Source organism: Pelmatolapia mariae, linkage group LG23 (assembly GCF_036321145.2).
Source record: "Pelmatolapia mariae isolate MD_Pm_ZW linkage group LG23, Pm_UMD_F_2, whole genome shotgun sequence".
Classification (NCBI taxonomy): Eukaryota; Metazoa; Chordata; class Actinopteri; order Cichliformes; family Cichlidae; genus Pelmatolapia; species Pelmatolapia mariae.
The window spans coordinates 16,522,079-16,542,851 of record NC_086246.1 but is presented as its reverse complement, the minus strand read 5'-3'; the positions used below and the strand labels follow the sequence as shown (position 1 = coordinate 16,542,851).

At 44.3% G+C, this 20,773-nt stretch overlaps 1 protein-coding gene across 1 annotated transcript; it reads right to left on the bottom strand.

The window, feature by feature from the left end:
* Positions 1-1,356: 1,356 nt before the first annotated feature.
* LOC134620721 (A disintegrin and metalloproteinase with thrombospondin motifs 5) lies at positions 1,357-19,386 on the bottom strand. The gene is made up of 8 exons (XM_063466993.1): positions 18,076-19,386; positions 9,931-10,063; positions 9,526-9,693; positions 8,725-9,008; positions 7,236-7,419; positions 6,963-7,138; positions 6,707-6,882; positions 1,357-5,830 (listed from the first exon to the last, which is right to left on the bottom strand). The coding sequence occupies exons 1-8, from the start codon at positions 19,153-19,155 to the stop codon at positions 5,137-5,139; spliced, it is 2,895 nt and encodes a 964-aa protein (XP_063323063.1). The 5' UTR covers positions 19,156-19,386; the 3' UTR covers positions 1,357-5,136.
* Between the last annotated feature and the right edge of the window lie 1,387 nt (positions 19,387-20,773).

The window sequence follows — 20,773 nt, the reverse complement described above, 5'->3', positions numbered from 1 at the left end:
CTTTGTGTACAGCTGACCTGGGCTGCTACTCTATATTCACTGCTCTTTGTGGATTTAGCCAGTTGAATTCAACAAGCAGATGAGATGCGATTTTCAGTTTCATGAGAGTTATATGGCTGATCTTCAATCCCTGGACATTATAAAGCTAGTCTAAAGCTAATTTAAAGTTAGAATTAAGCATCATCATATTAAATAGAAATCTGCTACCCGAATATAACCTAACCTGGACCATGAACATGATAGCCTGCTCTGTAGCAGTCCAGCTCTAGCATCACTATAATCTTCTCTATATGGTACTGCCAACTAACCAGTTTACCATACAGGAAGCAATGCAATGCTGCAACATGCAAAACATTAACTCATTCCACAGAAGTATGCATTAGCCCACGTTTTACATCTAATGGCTCATTAATTGAACTCACAAATACCATAATTAACTTCAAGTGATTTATGGATCATTCTGGGCCACTTTAAGATCTGTGTGTAAGTGTTCAGAAGCTCAGACCAGTTTCTCTAGTTTTAAAGTAAAATGATGCTTCATTCGAGCTGTTAGTTTGGGCCAGATGCACTTAATGGGTTCAGATCTTGATTGTGGGTGGTGCCCTGACTGTTTTACCTTTGAACCATGGTGTAATATATGCAGATTATTTCTGGGCATCATTGCAAGGTAAACAGGGTGTTCCTTGCAAAAGACGTTATCTGGAAGCGGGATACATAATTTCAGACCCTGTATATATCAACCACCATTAATGGTGCCCTCACAGATGTGCAAGTTATGTGTGCAATGTAATAAGCTAGAAACTGGTAACGAGCCAAATCTTCCCTTTCACCTAAAACCTGAAGGATCGCAGTGATTTCTAGAAAGACTGTCAAGTTTTTACTCGTCCATCAACAGGACAGATTTTTAATTCACTTTGGTTGTTTCTAAACCAACTGAGGCCCAGAGATGGTGGGAGTGTTTCTGCATGTATTTTTTACATGGTAGAAGCTTAACTTGCATGGTTGGATGCACTAACAATCTGTATTCAACAATGGATTTTAGACATGTCCTAAAACCATGTGATTTCTACAACTGAATCATGGCTCTTGTTTTACACCTGAAGTGGTTACTTAAATTACTTTACAACAGTACAGCTTCAGAGGTCAGAGTAGTATGTGCTTAAAATGGATCAAATATCTATAGTAGAGTATTTGTCATTTGCATATTTTTTAGTCTAGTTTACTAAATCTGTAATTGGAAGACAATATGTTATTGACTATACCATCAGGTATATACACTGATGCCATGACAAAAACGACACAGACACAAAGACTTTTAAATATATAGATTTTATATACATATATTCATGTGGGTGACTAGAAAAGAAAACACTATATTCTTACAAAGGAATGATTCTGCACAGTCATATTCCTAAGTTAAATAGTAATTTGATACAAAATTACTATAATAAATAAAACTCATCTCATTGCTTTTTTATTCACACATACCAGTTATACAAACAATAAATTACAAGTTCAGTGCTGTGTTTCTGTCATTCAGCGAGAGGGGTTTTCCCCACTGGAGGAGTCAGAGTCAGGTTGTGTGTGGAGTCTGTGTCTGCGAAGTTTATGTCTGAAATCTGTGCAAATGATGGATTGTTTCAATGTGACTGCATGTGTACATTACTGTTACAACATGGCTGAATACTAACAAATATGAATGATCTATGCATTGTACAAACATTGTCTACATTGCGTAAATAAATGTGAATGTCTGAGCGGCAAAGAGAAAACATTTTAAGAGTGACCTCGGTCATGTCATATCAGCAACTTCTTCTCATGCTTTGTTTTCTCCTGCACAGATGCCAGATGGGTGAGGTTGGTCACACAGGAAAATGTAATAGGTGCCAGATACTTTAATACAATTACAGGAAGGTATTTTTTAAGCCCATTAGATATGTAATTAACTTTACTTTGTTATACTAGGGATTATTATTAATGCTGTTCATATAGTGTTGCTAAAGAAAACCCCAAAATGAAGATTTTAAGGAGTTGGTCTATTTAAATTAAACAAAAGCTTACAGTAGATTAAGTATTAACTAGCAAGGTTTTGCCTAAATGAATCGTTTTAATATCTATTTGCCAGGTGCTAAGCATTAGTCGTCTTGGAACAGCTAGTTAGCTTAGCTTAGGATTTAGACAGCAAACATAGGCAAATTTGAGTATAACTTTACACTCCAGTTTATGTGAAACATGAATAAGAACGGTATAATGACATATTTTTTAACTTTAGAGATGCTGGTGTGTGTATTTTTAATCTTTCTTGAGTGTATTTTTGATCTACAATTAGCATAAAGCAAGCCATGCTAGTTTTGTGCGCTACTCTGTTTAAAAGATGCCTATGTGTGTAATTTCACAAAAGACAAGTGTTTTGTCTTTGTTTTCTTTTTACAATTCAATGGCAACTTCTTTTTGTACAATCAGTGTTTACTAGCTAACATATAACAATTGCTACGGTAGTTAGTTAAAATAGTTCCAATAACATTAATGACAGCTGAACCTGGAGTCCATATAAAATTTTAAAAAAAAATTCCCAGGCGCCTTAACGTCCACTTATGATCAATAATTGGTCGACGACCCTCTTAAGGTACTACTCGCACTAGGGCTTAAATACCTGGAACTCTCCAACATTTGATCTAAGAACTGAAGAAGCCTCTCGGATGAGAGATAAAACATCTTTTAGAACTTAAAGAAGTCCAGTCGCTTTTCTTTACAAGCTCCTTAGATTCCATATAAAATGCTACCATTTGCTGAATTTAAAAGAATCTGTCAACAAACTATACTTATTTTTTTGGTGGAAACACCAGACAAGCTAAGACCTCAGACACATAGACCTATAAACTGGTCAGTAGCCACTTGGCAACCACTGGGCACAGAGGAAAGATGCGCAAATGTATTGGCAAGTGGATGCTGGAGGTTGCTGGCTGTTGGTCACAAAGAGGGCACTGTACAGGGCACTTGTCGTTGTTTGGGCGCTAGCAAATTGCTGCACTTGCCTGTAGTTTTTGTGGAAAATGTCAATTTATATACTGTCCGAGCTGTCGTGAAGCTTAGAAAAACACCAGTACAAACCAAAAAGGTAGAACGTTTGCCTTTTATAGTAAACGTTGTGCCTTACCACTACAACTAACACAAATTTGACTTTGAAGGTGAACAGTCTTTGTTTTTGCTTTGCATTGCACAGTTTCACTACTTGGCAAATAGTTTGCAAGTGTTTGCAAACAAGTCAGCGACTGGTTGACAGGGGCTTTAGCAATTGATTTCACAGCAACTGTTAGCAACCTTCAACAACCACTCACCAGCTGTACATACACAATACATATTATTCACTGGCAACTGGTGGTTGCCAGATAGTCTCCGACTGGTCTTTAGAGTTGTGCAAAGAGCAAAAGGTTACTGACGAAAGGTCAGACATTAGCTTTTAAAAACCACCAATCAGATTGAACAATTTCATCCTTGTTCCAAAGGACCTTTTTATGACATCAATATATTTTTGTATGATGGCCAACTTCACCCATCAGTCCTGAAAAAATGACTTGGACAGCATGTAAAATGAGCAAAAGAGTAAAATGTGATGAAAAAAAGAATTGAATTGCAAAAGGACAATAATGACTGCATTACTATTTCTCTTGCTGTCGTTGCGAGTATCCAGGGCACACAATGTCATATTAGCATAATTTCCTAAACAGATAAACAGACAAACAGGCATTAACTAACACAAAAAATACCCTTTCAGCACCAGTATAATGACTGACATATGTGGAGCTGAGAGTGAAGAAGTTTCAAGACGTAGTAAAACATGTTCACGGTATATACTCAATGTGCTTAAAACACAGGACTGGGTAGTGGCACATAACATGCACACACTTACACACTGCACAGGCATTAAAACCAAGCATTGTCCCAGACCTGTGAGTCACTATCACTCTCCATAAATATTAAGGAGTGTCATGGTCACTTTGCCTCTTAGTCAACTTCTTTTTTAAGATGCTATGCTGCTGTTACAGTGAATGGGTAGTTGTAAAAGTCAGTAGAATCAATACTGGTGTCTTTAGGATAAACTTTCTTCCTATGCTCATTCTGAGTGAAGTGATCACTCAAAAGTTGTCTTGACCTTGGTACATTTGATTAAATATAGAGCTTTAACACAATGTATCATGGATGTCTGGGTTTTCACGTTCGTTCTTGGTCATCGAGCCAATCTCTCCATGTACCTTCAGCTGGAAACTGTATTCATGAGCTATCTGTTTGTGTTTGACTCTTAATTTACTCCTCACAATGGAAAATTGTTTATGTTTAGTCTCAGTCTTATTTTGGTTGTCAGTTGGATCTATCAAAGAAAGAAGCAAATGCCTGAAGTCAAAATATATGGGTAGCTGTGATCTGTCTGCAGCTACAGTAATATGGACATTTCAGTCACATTTTTATAAGCAAAGAACCTTTGATTGGAAGACTATGGACCACTATTTAACAGAATGGAAGCCTGTTTAATGGAAGAGACCTTTTTGTCGGTCAGGGTTGCTTCTGTCCTAAATTTCCCGGAAATTTAGAGTGAGAGACACTAAAATGTCGAAGGTACAGGAGATGACAATCTAGGTTCATGACATGTGGTGTGAAAGTTGTGCGACTGATGATGAGATGAGTAACGAAGGCCCTTGGTTGGGGCTCTTGTCTTAGGACAAAAGACAATTTCCAAGTTCCCACAGTGAGATGAACACATGGAATCATAAGAAGACACGACACGCATGCCATTACAGGGCAACACACACTAGGCCTCCAGAATTTGGAGACTGAAGTAAAGACAGTTAGTTATTTGTCCATGTGGCATGCAACTTAGCCATGGCAGGGAAACAGTCATCACTATCATATCAAAACTGTCTTCGATTCTGCATAGCTATTGTTATTCCAGGTAATTCCTCTGCCATATGGTCAGGTACATCCATGCCAATCTGCCTCAGAGTCTCTTTGAGTCTATTCTGGGTGCTATCTGACAACATTCACTGTCCTGTTTAAGGTTCGACATTTTTAATTCATTGGTTCGTAGTTCTACATCCAGCACTTGAGACTTTAATCAATTTACACTTTTCTCTTGCCGCCTCAGCATTTCTTCACCAGACAGTGTCTGAAGGCTGAGGGGCGGGCACCCAGCACACATCCTTTAGACAGTTTCCCATCCCGGTCCTTACACTGCACTGTCCGGCTCTGCCAGCCAGTGTCACAAGTCCTGGAGCAGGTCATCCACGGCCCTGTTACCCACTGCGGCCCTGGAGCCAGGGTTGAGGGACCTGGAGCTGTGGATGGCCCTGGAACATGAAGAGGAGGAGTGTAGGAAGACAAAGTGGTACTGCTAGTGGTAGTGGTGGTGGACATGGTGGTGGTTCTTGTCGTAGTTAACAGTGTTGTAGTCAACTTTGGATTGGGGATGAGAGGAAGTGACCGTGGCTGTGGATTTGTCCGACGGGACATGAAAAAGCTATAATGGACATCCAGAGGCTTTTTGGCATCTGTAGCTAGAATCTGAACCACCAAGGGTTCTTGAAGAGCCCCGGGGCCCATACTGTGAAGCCATTCATCCCTCTGGCTCCAACCGCTGTAGTTGAGCACAGAACCGTTGAGTGGGATGATTGTCTCAGAGGTGGAGATCATGAACTTGCCATTTAGAAGGTAGTCTCCATTGGGCCGTCGAAGAGCTAGGTAGGCAGTGTACCGGGTCTGGTCCTTGGCCTTGTGCTGACGAACCTTGATATGAGTAGAGCCTGCAGGGATCTTCACTACGTCAGTGTAGCCCTTACTGTTTGGCATGAGAGAAAGTAGAGGGGTCAGTTCAGTAAATAACACATGACCTTGTCCTTATAAAACTAAAAGCCGTTTTCAGCGTTTAGATCTGCTGTCACATGCTATAGAATCAGAATAAATTTAGGCTTGTTTAGCAACACTAATAACAAATGCAAATAGAGGGAGTTAAAGAGCAACAGTCAACGGATATCTGCCGAAATAATCATGTGCAGATAAATTTTTGTTTGTACTATGACTGTAGCTAAGTCTGTGAGCTTTTTTCACGCTAGATACTGTTACAAGTACGCCGGCCTATAGTAGGAATAGCACAACACAAAATAAAGTCTTAAGCCAACTGATAATTAGATATAATCAGAGTTAACATTTAGGCCTGGGTATCGCATAGTTATTCACGGTACGATATTATAACAATACACCAAAGGTATCACGATGTAGTGATTCTGCAAGACTGATAACCTGCAAGGCAGTCATCTATCGATCACAATATCTGTGTACCTAAAGAAAAACAATACAAAAAAATCCAAAAATCAGGATTTTTTTATTGTATTGTGGTGTTAGTACTAGTGAATAGAATTATGAAGTTGTAATTCGTCCATTGAATTAGATAATCAATTGAATGTCTAATATTTGACTTTGTGAGTTTCTGCTTCACTACAAATTAACATCGATTTGCTCTACCTGCAGCGCCACCATCAGCAGTTATAAAGTAGTGATGCTGTTAGGTAAATACTGACAAGAGCGTATCATGACAAGAAGCAATATGACATAGTTGTTGATATCTTCCATGTACAAACTTACCAGCTTTAAACTAACAGTCCTGCTCATGCATGTATGCAATGGAGCTACAATGCATACAATGCTTTTGCCTTACCTCTTCTTGGTGAAGTTTCCCACCACACGTATGCATCCTGTGCCATCACCTCCACATATACCACACTTGTCAAACTGAAGCTTGGAGCCAATGATTCCATCGCATCCTGTCCGCACACATTTCCCTTTCACGCACACCGAACTGCTGTACGGACGGCACTCTGTCCCATCTACCACCTGAAAACACAAAGTCGCTATCGTGATCAATCTTGTACATCTCGCCCTTCATTAAATACACTGTCATCTAAGTAACTCACCCTTTGAGAGAACACCACATAGTATCCAGTTCCTTTTGCTCTGCAAGTTAGCTTGCACACATCTTTAGGCAGAACTCCTGCGTACTTAGGCACCCACTCAACGAAGGTCTTCACCCCTTTGGGATCTGTCTGGGGACCGTTGCGCACCTCACACTGCTCCTGGCGGAAACTCTTGTCTGCAGAAAAGTGCAGTAACAAGAGGTTTGAAATTAACGACTACGTACTAATAGATGTGCACTAATAGCTTATGCATTCTTAAGCTGTCACGCTCACTTGATGCTGGGCACGGTGTTACACTGCAAGACCGATAGATGGCCCTCTTTCCTGTGCAGTAGCGCCCGTTGTTCCGTGGTGGTGGGTTGTTGCAAAGGCGCTGGGCAAACTGCACCCCACCCCCACAAGTTCTGGAGCACGGACCCCAAGGACCCCAAGAACTCCAGCTACCGTGATTGGACGCCTGGCAGAGGAGCGAAAGGAGTGGAGAGGAGAGGGAAGATGAAAGAGGCAAAAATGACAGCAGAGGAAAGATCAGAGGGTATAAAAGATGAAGGAAAAAAAAGGAGATGAGAGAGAACAATTAGTGCTTATCAAACATGCTAGAAGCCGGAGTCGGCCAAATCACGTGTCATAGGAAAAGCTGTTTGGAGAGAGATCTGCGATAAAGGAAAATGCGACGTTCACTTTGGAAAAGAGACGGAAAAAGATTGGAGACTATGGTCATGTGATAATAACTCTTTTTAAAAGCCACTCGTTAGTGCAGCAGAGGAGGCTCTATCTGCGGTCAGAGCTCACATGCTTCCCCGGAGGAGCAGCCTGAATGAAATTCTTCAGGTAACATGACTATTTTTGTGTTTTTCCAACCAGCCTTACATGATTCATTGGCGATAAAAACAACTGGATAAGTAGCTCTTTGCATTTTATGAGACAAACTTGATCTTGTAATCCCCCTATTTCTTTGGAAATAGCTTTCCATTTAATTCCACTGCAGAGTTTTTATGGCACTTGAACCAATTCTTTCCACAGTAAAAGCTATGCAATCTGCAATCATACTTCAAGAAATACGGAGAGGTTAAAAGATCCCAAAGTCTAAAATACAGAGAGTGGGTTTAAGCTTGCTCTGAGCAGGAAACTGCTCGTCATACAAGCAGTGAAAATGAAATGACTCAGAACTTGAGCCACATCTAGCCGTGCAGCCGTCTGCCAAGGATCCAGTCGCTCTCGTCAAATGTCTTGTGACAAACAAACACAAAAGGAGAAAATATTCTCCTTGCTCCCAATCTTTCTTTTTTGGACATTCCCTCTCTTTTCCTCCCCTGATGCACACACACACACGGGGTCGACAGTCTGCCAAGAACAGATTGGATCCTTTAACTCATTAAGGCCAAATTCAATTTGGGCCTGTTTGAGTAAGGCCGACGGAACAAATAGCACAGATCAGCAGTGTCTTGAATACAGCAGACCACACAATGAAACCACAGAATGAATTTGATCTTTTGCTCGCTTTCATTTTTTTTTACTGACTTTCTACTTCCATGCTCTCTCAAAAGCACCCCTGTGTGCTCTACATATGAAGTGTATTCTTTTTCTCTTTGTCTCCTACAAACAAGTTTGTCCAATGTGGAAATGAGATCCTAAAATATCAGCTTGCAAGCTATAAAAAGAACTCTATTTCTATCGACTCCCTTTTGTCTCTCCTGACAAATTCCTTCGGTCTCTGTGTCTTTTACCTTCCACTCCAACACCATCCATCCATCCCTCTTACCGAGTAGTGCTTCTTGCGGGTCTTGTCCACGCACTTTCCCTGCAGGCAGATGCGACCCTTCCCACAGGGCGTTCCCTCCACCGCCGGCAGCTTCTTGGTCAGGCACACCATCTGTCCCTGGCGAATCACTGCGCACCACAGCCGCGAACATACGTCCATGCCCGGGCACACCGTGTACTCAGGGCCGAAGGCCAGGCGACACTGGCGTACGGCGTCGTAGCTCTGCCCCGGGAGCTCCTCGGGGCCGAGGAGGGCCTGGCGGGGCGAGTCGAGGAGGCATTCGGCTGTGGAGGAAGGAGGTGTTTTTAAAGATCTGTGCCGTGCATACTGTTTGTGCACTGGTGTACGAATGCTTCTTTCAGTTGACAGATAAACTAGGCCATTATGACCTATCACTCAATAAAAGTGCTGGAGCAGCAGCACATGCCGTCAAGCCTTAAATCATGCTGTTGGTACATGAAATACGCCGAAAGCCATGGAAACGCTGAGCAAAAAGTCAGCAAACTGTGGTGCTTTATGGTCGTCATGAATAAAATTGCCTGATCAAACTGGAATGCAAAGCATGACTCATCCTGATCTTTGGCTGCACTGCAACTCTGCTCTTTAAAGAACTTAATAGGATTGTAAATAAGCCTCTATTAATAGAGATTATTGCTTTGCTTGGTAGTAAACAGCTCTCAGTGATAGCTATCACCAGTCAAATTCACATGGATGCAATTTGGAGGTGGCAGCCTGGGAAAAGTTCTCACTTTTAGAAAGAAATTACAAGCATTGCTGTCATGCATCTTCTCCCACGCTCACCGTTGCCGTCGTCGAAGAAGTCGGTGATGGTTGCTGAGGTGCAGCGGCTCCAGGGTTTGGAGGCATCGATGGAGGTGAGAATGGAGGACATGAGCCGCTTGTCGCTGTTCACTCCGAAGCGCTCTTCGCAGAACTTGGAGTCGTCGTGGGACAAACCAAGCAGGTGACCTGGGTCACAACGAGAGAGGACATTTTTGTTTTTCCCCCTGAAGGACTTGTCTCAGATTTGCACACGCAGCAAGAATGAGAAAAGAAAACACACCTAATGTTATCAGTGGTATGACATCAGGGAACACTGGTGTGAGATTAATCAGCGAGAGGAAGACAGAGTGCTGACAGATGTGCATGTGCAAGCCCTGGCTTGTTTACATCTTTGTGTTGCTGTGTGTGTGTATCTATGCCTACCTATCTCATGGGCGACGGTAAATGCGGCGTGAAGCCCGTCGTCCTCGATGACAGCGCAGCTCCTCTCTGGAGAGCAGATGGTGCCGACGTCTGCCATGCCCAGCGTGTCACAGGAGTGATGGCCACAGAGGTCCTGGACAAAGAAAATACTGCACATTTAAATCAAAAGCTAATAACAAATAAAGAATGGACTTCATGCTCAATCTCAAGATATGAGGTCCAAGATAATCTGTAGTTCATCACAATTAAATGAAATATAGGTAAAGCTACTTCGAAACTCTGGATCTCGAGTCTGCTCCAGCATAGAAATCATCCACTTGCTGAAGAAGCTAAACGGTCGGCTTGTTGCAGGGACCAGTCCTCTCATGCTGGGGGAGGAGAAGTTACGAGTGATGTAGGAGGAAGCTCCACGAGTTGAAAAATGCCTTTTAATCTACTGGTCCCCGTGTACTCGCCATAATCAGCGCTTCACCAGTGTCTAGCAAAGTCCCTGCTTATTTTAGGAATGCTGTCCTCCGACCACTTTTACAAAAAAACAAAAAAACCCAAGGTTGACCCTTCTCTCCTCTTGCCAGTAACAAACCCATCTCAGAATCACAGTTTATTGCTCAGATTTTAGAGAAGGCATGTCTTTTATCTTGTCTTCCTTCTCTCACCCCAACTGGTTGCGGCAGATGGCCCCGCCCCTCCCTGAGCCTGGTTCTGCCGGAGGTTTCTTCCTGTTAAAAGGGAGTTTTTCCTTCCCACTGTCGCCAAAGTGCTTGCTCATAGGAGGTCATATGATTGTTTGGTTTTACGTCATTCTTCTTCACTTTGCAAAACCAACACGCTACCTATGGGGCTACAGAATGAAGCCAACTGTGAGTACCTGCAAACGAAAGTCAATTCTGATTGACAGGCATGTTAAAATACCCAACTATACAGACTATAAAAGGATATTTACAGCTTGATTTTGTTCATCGTGGATAGTTTCCAACTCTACAACTGTATCGTGGTTGAACTATTTTTTATGAACTTGTTCATCTGCTTTGACAGGTGTGCCGACACAGGCCAACGTCACCTGCAAGGCCTCGCGCCCGCTAGCCACTGAGCTGGGCCTGGTTTATGGTGTTGTTGCGTTTCCCATTTTGCTTTCACTGGAATTATTTGACAAATAATATGGATTGCTGTTTGGTGTAGGCCGTTTATGAAGTCTTTTGTCCTCTTGTCCAAATATTGTGAGTCATTACACCAACATGACGGGAGGCAAAATGCTGAAGGTTTCAAAATGAGAAGCTCAGATACCAGTTGCTACTCCCATCTTTTATCTACAGTCTATGGCAAGAGCTACAGGTGTCGTTGCGTTTCCCATTTCAGTCACCAGCTACCTGTTTGAACCAAAGGCTGTATAGAAGAACTTCTTCTTCTCATCTTGGATAGAGGGCAGCTATACTGGTTGTACCTCTAGATGGGATAGTCAAGGTATTATTGTGCAAGTGTACAAAGTGACTTCCAATTATGGTGGATGTCTCTGCAACACAATACACAAAAGTTTCAGTAAGTCCCAGCTGTTCACAATTTACTTCTAATGTCTTTAACCACAACACAATATGTTAATTTCTCAAAAGCTGTTGTTAAATCCAGTGTGCTGACTGATCCAGATTAAAGATGTGCCTGTCATTGTTCTTTGGCACCTTTCTTCAAGCTAAAATGATTTTAACACGCACTTTTTTTGCTCTCTCTGCTCACTCTCTCCTCCGCCATCTGTCTGTCTGCCTCGCCAGAGTACACAGTATTGATCTTTGTTTTGATTCCCACACATGTCCATGCAGATGATGCCTCAGGCGGCGCCGCCTGGTTGCACTGAGTGCTAAAATCAATCGGCAAATCGTACCGTCCCATCAGTACACGCAGGCCTGCACATGAGCCTGTACAGTCCAACGGGACATGCTTAAAAAAATATGAGTTCGGCACATAGTTGCACATACATATATGGAGACTGAGATTCATGCATTTCCACACACGCGCAGACACACACATGTCCCATGGAGAGGATGAACTGTCATGTTAAATGGTGCTGACAGGCCTGCTGGGTCGTGTGTGAGAGGCTCTGTGGGGAGGGTGTTTACCCGTTCCGGGCCGATCGGTTTGGAACAAACTGCCTTGTGTTCTGCACTCACACACATGACTGACTGGGTGGGACCTGCTCGCACAGAAACACACACTCAGATAGCTGTAAGTGCATACAATTAAGGACATGGAACATATATAGCATTTTACTGGAAATTCACAATGCACACAGATACAGGAAGACCGCATGTGCTTTTGCCAATTAGCTGCTGGATGAAAGAGGAAGCAAACAAAGGCTGATTCTGACTGCACGGATGGCTAACTAGAGCCAAACTGAAGTTTCTGCCTGTGTGTGGAAAGGCCTGAAAACTACAAAAGGAAGCTTGTTTATTTTGCTCAGAAACCGAGGACTTATAGAGAAGTTAGCCTTCATATTTTGGCTTTCTCTTCTCCCCTTTTCCCATACTCTTTCACCCCGCTGCGCTTTACGCCCCTTTTCCATTTCATTTATTTATTCATTCATCCCCTCCCAGATATTAATGTGAGAGCTGTTTTTGTTCCGCTTCCTGTTTTTTTGTGTACATGCCTTTCATTGATATAACCCCGTGTAACAAGCGGGTGAAAAATTGGAATCTCCTGTTTGATAAATAGTGATGCGTGAATAATACAGGAAATTCCCCCCAAAACTGAACATATTTTCTACTTCTTCCCTCTGCCAAGACTTCCTAAACTCGCTTTCATTCGAAGGTCTCTGCAGACATGCAGAGAAAAAGAAAAGCAGGGCGGGTAAAGAAAAATAAGTTCAAGAATCACTCACAGCTGGGAAAGGATGGAGGATTGCCGGAAATTAAGGAGAAGAACTGAGAGGACAAGGAGTTACGGCAATATTGGCAGAAATAACAGGAGAACAGGTGGCAAGCTGGTTGCAAAGGTCAAGAGACGATCAGAGCAGTGTGTCAGTGTGTATGTGTCTGTGTGTGTGTGAGGTACAAGACCACTTGCAGTCTAAGCCGAGGCTAAACAAACAGTTGGCTAGACCCAAACACACAGAGCAGTCCCTCTCGCAGAGAGAGTTCAGCTCACTCTGTGAAACCTGCTTCAGGTTGAGTTCCAGCAATCCTAATTACAAACACTGACCATACTGACTGCGAATGATTCGCCTGCCAGTGAGTAACGCTGATCAAAAGCTGACACATATTCGTCAAGAGGTAAATAATAAACTTTTAAATGGTTGCTCTTGTTCTTTATAGTCTTTGATATGCTCAAAATGAGACTATTTTACAGTCATAATGGTGATGATTAGTCCAAAAATGTCCTTATGTATTTAGATTTTCTTGAAAATAGGATAAAATATAAGAAGGAAGGAGTGTCCACTTTAACATATGACCAAATACCTTTGAAAACTGACATTCACCCCGGCCTTAGCTGATGGTTCTTTGCGCTAAGTACAAAAGATTTGCAACCACATTAAAGACTTTCAACTAAGCAGTTGAGATATTTTGTAATGAGCTTGTTAGCATGTCTAAAATTACCCCAAACATGTGCATGACCTATCTAGCAAGGCTTTGCATCCAAAATCCTTACATCCCATCAGAAACAGACTAGTCTCAACGGTTGCTACATTTTTCTCACCTGATTTTAGATCCAGCCTAGGCTGAAACTTTACCTTGAGATTAATGGAGACATCCTTGAAAACTTTTGACTGAAGAATGTTCAAATGCGCCCAAATGAGTCCTTACAAGTAAACCTCTACTTTTAAAGTCTAGGAAGAACTATTAGAAATGTCAGCGTAGATGGATTTGTCAATGTGGCAGCACGTGCACACTGAACAACAATGGTCCCAGTAATGATCCTTGGGGAATGCCATAGTTAATCAAAGAACAGAAGCACTTCAGTTCTATACTTTAAAGAAATAAATAACCAGTATGAGGATGCCATAGTCCCTGCTTTTGAAGGTGGCACACAACAGCAAGGCAGATAAGAGTTAAGAAACACACATGACGGATTAAGTTGCACTTGGTGCAGTTCAAAAGAAAAACTGCTTATCAGTTAATGAGAAAATAAATAGTTTGGTGGAGCGAATAAATGGAGTTATTTTTAATTTGTTGTGTCACATGAATTGGCCTTTAGTCCAGAATCAAAGGAAACTTTAGGAAATGACTGCAAACAGGAGTGTGTTTTAAAGTCACCGATGCATCTTGAGGGTGAAGAGGGCGAGGTTCGTGTGTTGGCACGGGACAAACCAAACTCCTGGGCTAGTTATGTAATGTCGACAGACAGACATGGGGGGCGGGGGGTTGCGAGGGGGTCGAAAGTTTTAGGAATCTAAAAGCTGTCTGCAGGTTGTCAGCATATGCCAGACGAAGTAAAGCACATGTGAAATATCAAGAGCATTGAAAACAAATAGAGTAACTGGCTGTGACGGGGGCGAGGGCTGGGAAATGTACACTTCAATGTATGGACGCTGGAGAGGAGTGGAGGCAAGTGCACAGGAAAGGGGTGGGGGACTCCAAACTATACACGTGTTTATACTGCCAGAGGGCAAATGACTACAACTGTGAGGAGGGAATGGATGGTGTAATGTGTCTCTACATTGAGCTTTTTCACTGGCACATGAGGATTAATGCTGTTAAGACATTTATCATACAGTATTTTCCCCTAATATATGCATTTATCTAACTTGTTGTTGTTTATACACCACTTTCCATTTAATCATTAGTTGTTATTAATCTCTGGCTCTCTTCCACAGTGTTTTTTTTTCTTGTCTCCCTCCCAATAGCCGTGACAGACGACTGCCCCTCCCTGATCCTGGTTCTGCTGGAGGTTTCTTCCTGTGAAAAGAGAGTTTTTCCTTCCCACTGTCGGCAAGTGTTGGTCATAGGGTGGGAGCAATATTGATACAAATGTTTGAAGCGAGTGAAACCCACCCCCCAAATGGCAACATGAACACGTATGCACGCCAGTATATCCACAGTTTTGCGCTCATGCTTTCCTTATAGTACTGCTTTGTCTACTGTACACAACACAGCCAAACACACACAAAAGTGTCCAAAGTCCCGTTCAATGTAGCCGTTGTATTATTCTTGTGCTGGTATGTGTGGAACTGGGTGACACGGCCACACGGGTCAGCACACTGCGGGTACTGGGTGTTGGAGTAATTGGACCCGACCACAAAAGGGGCCCCCGTGCGATCTGGCCCTTTCGTGTGGGAACAATGGAGCGGCCTGACTCTGCGGTCACTGTGAGCTTTGGTTCTACTTTGTTGGACGGCAATAATCGGGCTCTGCATCACAGTTTCACTCTGAATACACAGATGAAAGATTTTCACATGAAAACCAGCGTCCTCTTATTATTTGACACCTCTGACATTCGGTGAGATGGAGCTTACAAGGAACTTTGAGCTCAGTCAAAGCCACATTCGAGCTTGTCTTTCCCCGTCACGTTTCCATTTGGCCTACAGGTTATGTTCCTGAGAAAATAGTTCTTCTTTTTCAAGGCAAAAAGCAGCAAGGTATGAAGTACTTGAGGCCAATCAAGTTATTTTCTTGCTGGCACCCCCTCAGTTAGTGGAAACATTAATAGCTGCATTCTGTGTGTAGAATTTGCTGCTCTTAAGCTCAACTCTTATGCAACAATTGACAGCAAAATATGAGTGCTTTTCTCACGAAGCAGACATTTTTCATGATGTCAGCATCTTTTCACTCTTTGCAGCACCTCTGCAGCAGTGTGGCCCTGCTTGTCGACCTGTCCCATAACAACTCTGCCTCTAATAGCCAGAAACTTCTCTTTGGGTTGTTAAAATCACGACCCTCCAAAAGCTAGGTCATGCATTACCTGATTGTGCTAATGCTCACCGCACACATTAACCGCATTTAGCAGCGACTGGGCTCATTTGTCCTGCAGAGGTGAGACAGATAGAAATCAAGAACCCACCTTATGAAGTTCATCGGAGGACTTCGGTATGTTACGGATGATTAAAGGCACCACTGGGAGGCTGAATCCACTGTATGACCTCCAGGTTCAGCAGTGAAGGTGAGATGGGTGTGAAAGAAACCCAGAGACAGGTTTGTGAATAATGCAGGAGCCGCGAGAGGTGACACTAAAATATTGTGCTGAGTGATATAGTGAGGATCATATTGGAACTATGTTATTGTACCTTTAGGTATACAGTGGTTTGTCACTTGAACAGTGGAGGGAGTACAGACTGACTCAAAGCTTTATCTCACATCACATGGAGTGACATAAAGGTTCAAAGTCAAATAAATATATATGTACACACACACACACACACACACACACACACACACACACACACACACACACATATATATATATGTATGTATACATATATATGCTTTTCTTTTGTGTTTCTCTCTTAATATTGCACTTTAAATTCTAGAACAAACTGTGGAAATATGGACCTTTCGCTCTTTAGGAACATACATGTGCCTTTCCGTCCCTTGAAAAGGGAAATTTAGTTGTCTTGAAGTCTGATAATTAGTCCTGGGAGGTGCATTCATGTGGACTGAATGTACATGATATAACTCTGAAGTTTCAAACTGTGCATGACTGTATTCTCTTCTATAGCATGCTGGAGATGAAAAGGCGACTTTAACCAGTACACTGGCACTCTGATGGATGTGTTATGCCAGTGTGAGCATGGGTATTTTAATGAGATCAAAGCAGCAGAACAGCTGGAAAGAAGTCACAGTACACGGCCTGTCATGTTTCATAAAAAATTCCTGTCCATTCTGAGTCTGCCTGTCTGTCCCGAGTCTGCCTGAGTATCTGGATTAGTGCCCGTCCAGCCTGCCAAACCCAAGCGCCCAAGGATGCCACTTCCTCCTGCCTGAGCTCTCTCTCAGTCACACCCCTGCAGGTGTAGTGGCAGAGGAGCCACGAGGTGGCTGGCGCACAGAAACTGTGCCACTCTGTCAGCTGTGCTGACCTCAGGTATGCACTACTGGCTGTCTTGCCAATGCATGCTGGTGCCAACTATGCACAAGTGCAGGAGATCCGAAGTAATACCAATGCTATTTTTTTTTTTTAGCCCAAGCCATGACAAGACCTTGCATGACTTAAACCCACCGCAATCCAAGGCGAAGCCATCTGACACTGCAGCTAAAACCACCACAAAGCCACACCCGGAGAGGTGAAAAATGCATGCAGATCTGCTGTTGCTGCCCTGCGGCTTCAGGCCAGACATTTAGGGAAGGAGTAGGAGGAGAGAAAAGGATGGTGAAAGAAGGGATAGATGAGTGTGGTCTCAGTAAAGCGCAGGGCTTCTCACAGGGTGGATGTGTTTGTTTTTCTGACAGCTCCCAGGCTCCAGCTGACAGACACTGGAAAAGTAACTGGGGAAAAAAATGTGCAGGCAGGAGTGATGAGAGAAAGAGAAGAAAAAAAGGGGGGAGGGGTGAAATCTGGGATAGCTACCTAATTAAATGCTGCTTCAGGGGGAATTTAGAATTTTTTTTAGGAATAGTTCTGCTCTGCACCCTGCAGCTGATTTCAAGTCTCCAACCCTGGGACGAATGCGCGCGCAGATCACACAGACTGCGAGGCTTTTTGGGGCTGTCAGGGGACTGGGAGGGTTACGGGATGAGAGGATGGTTGTGGGTGGGATGGAGACAGAAGGGCCTGCCCAGAAAAACACCAGGGGCAGGAAATACAGTTTTTATGGCCGTTTTCACACACACTGCGCTCGATTTACGCACGCGAGTTTCAGCAGAACAGAAGATGGGAGGAAAACACAAGGAGCAGGAAAATAAACACTACAGGGTTGTGAACACAGAGACACGCGGGCAAACTGTCGTTGCTGTTTCGAGCTTCGGGGTCTATATTTAGGGAAATCGATTAAAACACAGAATAACGTGACATTTCTTCATATTCAAAGACGAATATGTGACGTGTGTGAGCTCCTTGGTTATAGTGAACCAGCTGCCCCCGCGTGCGCCATCGAAATCAAAACAAACTGTGTCGTCACACTCCAACAGCTGCTTCTCAGCGAGCTCGCAAGCGGAGAAGCGGCAGGTGGAGGCGCGTAAAATAAAAAAGAGAAACATCAATAAATAAGGGAGGGGGCTGTCTGTTTACCTGCCTGGTGAAGAGGATGGCGGCGTCGTGGTGGTGCTGGTGGTCGTCGTCCAGCGGGTTCTGCTGGTTCTGCCACTTGCAGAAGCTCTTGAGCGTCGCCGCCGCGTTCTTGGTCACCTCCAATCCCTTCTCCTTGTCGGTCACCGCGGTCACTTTGACCACCGACAGCCGGATGGGGTTCTCGATGCTGGCGTGCCCGTACAGCTTAGAAGCGATGGAGGCCAACGTGAGCAAGTAGTGGTTCAAGTCCTTTCCGTACTTCTTAGTCATGGTCTCGTCCGCCACCAGGAGCAGCTCCACGTACCTGGCGCGAGACACCGACCTCCTGCGCCGTGCGCCCGGCTCCGGGGAGGGTGCCGTGGCGAGCCGGCTCCACCATCTCCGCCCGCGCTCATCTTCGGCTTCCAAAGCGAGCCCCTCGCGTTCCCTTCTACCCTTCCCGCGACCTCTGCGCCGGCGTTTGCGTTTCCTGCGCCCGTCGCGCGTCCCGCAGCTCTCGCGGCCCTCGCTCTTCTCCTCGAAGCTGAAACTTTCGCGCGTGAACACGTGGAGCGCGCTCTCCGCATCCTTGTCCTGCAGGGCGCGCACGTCGTGCTCGTGTCCTTTTGCCCTGACGATGGGGGTGACGGTGTAGCGCGCGTCCTTCACTGCGAAGAAGCCCTCGAGACCTCCTCCGCAGAGGTTGAACACGGCCAGGGACTCCGGGTTGGAGTTCACGGTCCCGCGGTACACGCACTCCCTCTGCAGAGGCGCGGGGCTCTGTCCCATCATGGCGAGCACATACTGGGGGCTGAAGTGATGAGACAGCACCGACTCGTCTCGTTCCATGTCCAGCTGAAAGCGGCTCTCATCCAGGTACACCAGGTAGCCAACCCTCCCTCCCCCGTGGTAAATCCGGTCAATAGTCCGCACAACTCCGTCTGTCCTCCGGGCAGGTGTCAGAGGCGAGCCGCTCGCAGGTGGAAGATAGAAACCCTGGAAAGTGGCAAGCCCGGCTTCCAGTTCCAACTCCACGACGCACAGCAGCAGTAGCCGAAACCAGAGCATGCTCCCGGTCAGAGCACCCAGGAGCTGCACCATTGTTCATTCCAACGTGACAAACATCTACGAACCCACTAAAACAAACCTGGACCAGAGGAGAAGACAACTTTGAGTGCTTGTTCCTCCAAAATGCGCATCCTCTCGATGTCCAGAGCTCCCATCCAAAAGCACACAGCATTCACCAACAAGCAGGCAAATAAAACCATGAAGGAAGAAAAAAAAAAACAAGAAAAAGAAAAAAACAGAAAAGGGAAGAAAAAAAGAGCAGCAGAGAGGAACTGTGCGCAGGCTGGAGAGCACCGAGCTGAACTTGGAGAACAAAAACACAAAGTTTGCTCTTAATAGGACCCGGAGAGGAAAAAGTCCTGCCCCCTTTGCGCTCAATCATCATTCCTCCACCCCCCCCCCCCTCCTCTTTTCTCTGTCTCTCGCTCTCTTCCTCAAATCAGAGTAAAGTCAAGTGCTGGAGGAGAGGAGAGGAGGGAAACCGTAACAATGCTGTCACTGGAGGATTTTCTGTTGCCTCAGCAAAGGAATGAGGAGGCTGTTATTATCTTTAAGTCACTCGTGGCTGTGAAGAAATAATGAAAATCTAAAACTTATGCATTCATCAGTTTTAAGTTTTCAACACCAACTTTCAGTTTACATAAAAAAAGCCACCCAAAAAACAAAAAAACAAGTTGCTTCTTCCCCCCCCCCCCCCCCCCCTAAAGTGAACTCCGACACCCCTCCATTAAACGCCAGCCTGTTATTTTTAACACTTTTACCACTTTGACTACTTTAATAATTGAAGGCCGGCAGGATTTGAAAGGAGACTTTCAGAAAACTTAAAGCTGAATAGATAATTTATGGCTGCTTCTGAATAAGAACTCTGGGAGTTCACTGTTCCCCGTGTGAGAACATTTAATGCTGTGTGTGTGTGTTTGAGGAGGAAACGGAAGCAATGGAGGGAAATCTGTGAGCGTGCATACAGTAGGTGCTGTATTGCTCCAACTGGTTCTGAGAATGTAAAGGTAGTGGGAGGGGAAAAAAAGTGTGTGTGTGTGTGTGACTCTGCAGGTGTGTGGCTGTGCCCGATACTGCCCCAGGAGCTGTCTTGATTATTTATTGTACCTTTTCAGGGGCCTGGTGTTTTTGTGTGTGTGTGTGTGTGTGGTATTGCCAACGGGATGTCATACTTGTGTGCTGAGAGGGATTTAGCCTCTTGCTGGGGCTGAAGTCACCACGTCTCACTCATGCACAAACAAACATGCTCTCAGAGGGCAGCCAAACAGGAGAGTGGCTTTTCTTTAAAAAAAAAAAGAAAAAAAAAGTCTTCCAAGACACTGCTCATTCGCTGACTCACCTAACAGCTATTACCTTCACACACCAGCGAAGGGGGAGGTCAGTGTGTGTCTGTGTGCTAAGAGGAAGGCCTCTCTTCGTGGATACACTCCCCCCCTCCTACTCTTCTTCCTTCTCTGTGCAGAACTTGAGAACAGATATTACATTTCAACTTTGCTGCGTCGGACGGTGAGAGAGCATGTCAGCCCTCCTAAAGAGCCATAATCCAAAAGCTTTCTGGACAACTGAGCGGTGTGGGCAGTGCTGGCTGGCACGCAGCTGTGTGACGGGGGTGGGGGTCGTGTGGGTGGACAGCGGAAACTCGGCCCAAAAT

Coding starts and splice junctions, on each gene's coding strand:
- LOC134620721 (XM_063466993.1), bottom strand. CDS start 19,155: ATGGTGCAGCTCCTGGGTGCTCTGACCGGGAGCATGCTCTGGTTTCGG. Junction 7,420..8,724: donor CCCGCAAGAAGCACTACTCG/GTAAGAGGGATG, acceptor CTCCTCTGCCAG/GCGTCCAATCACGGTAGCTG. Junction 5,831..6,706: donor GGAAACTTCACCAAGAAGAG/GTAAGGCAAAAG, acceptor CATGCCAAACAG/TAAGGGCTACACTGACGTAG.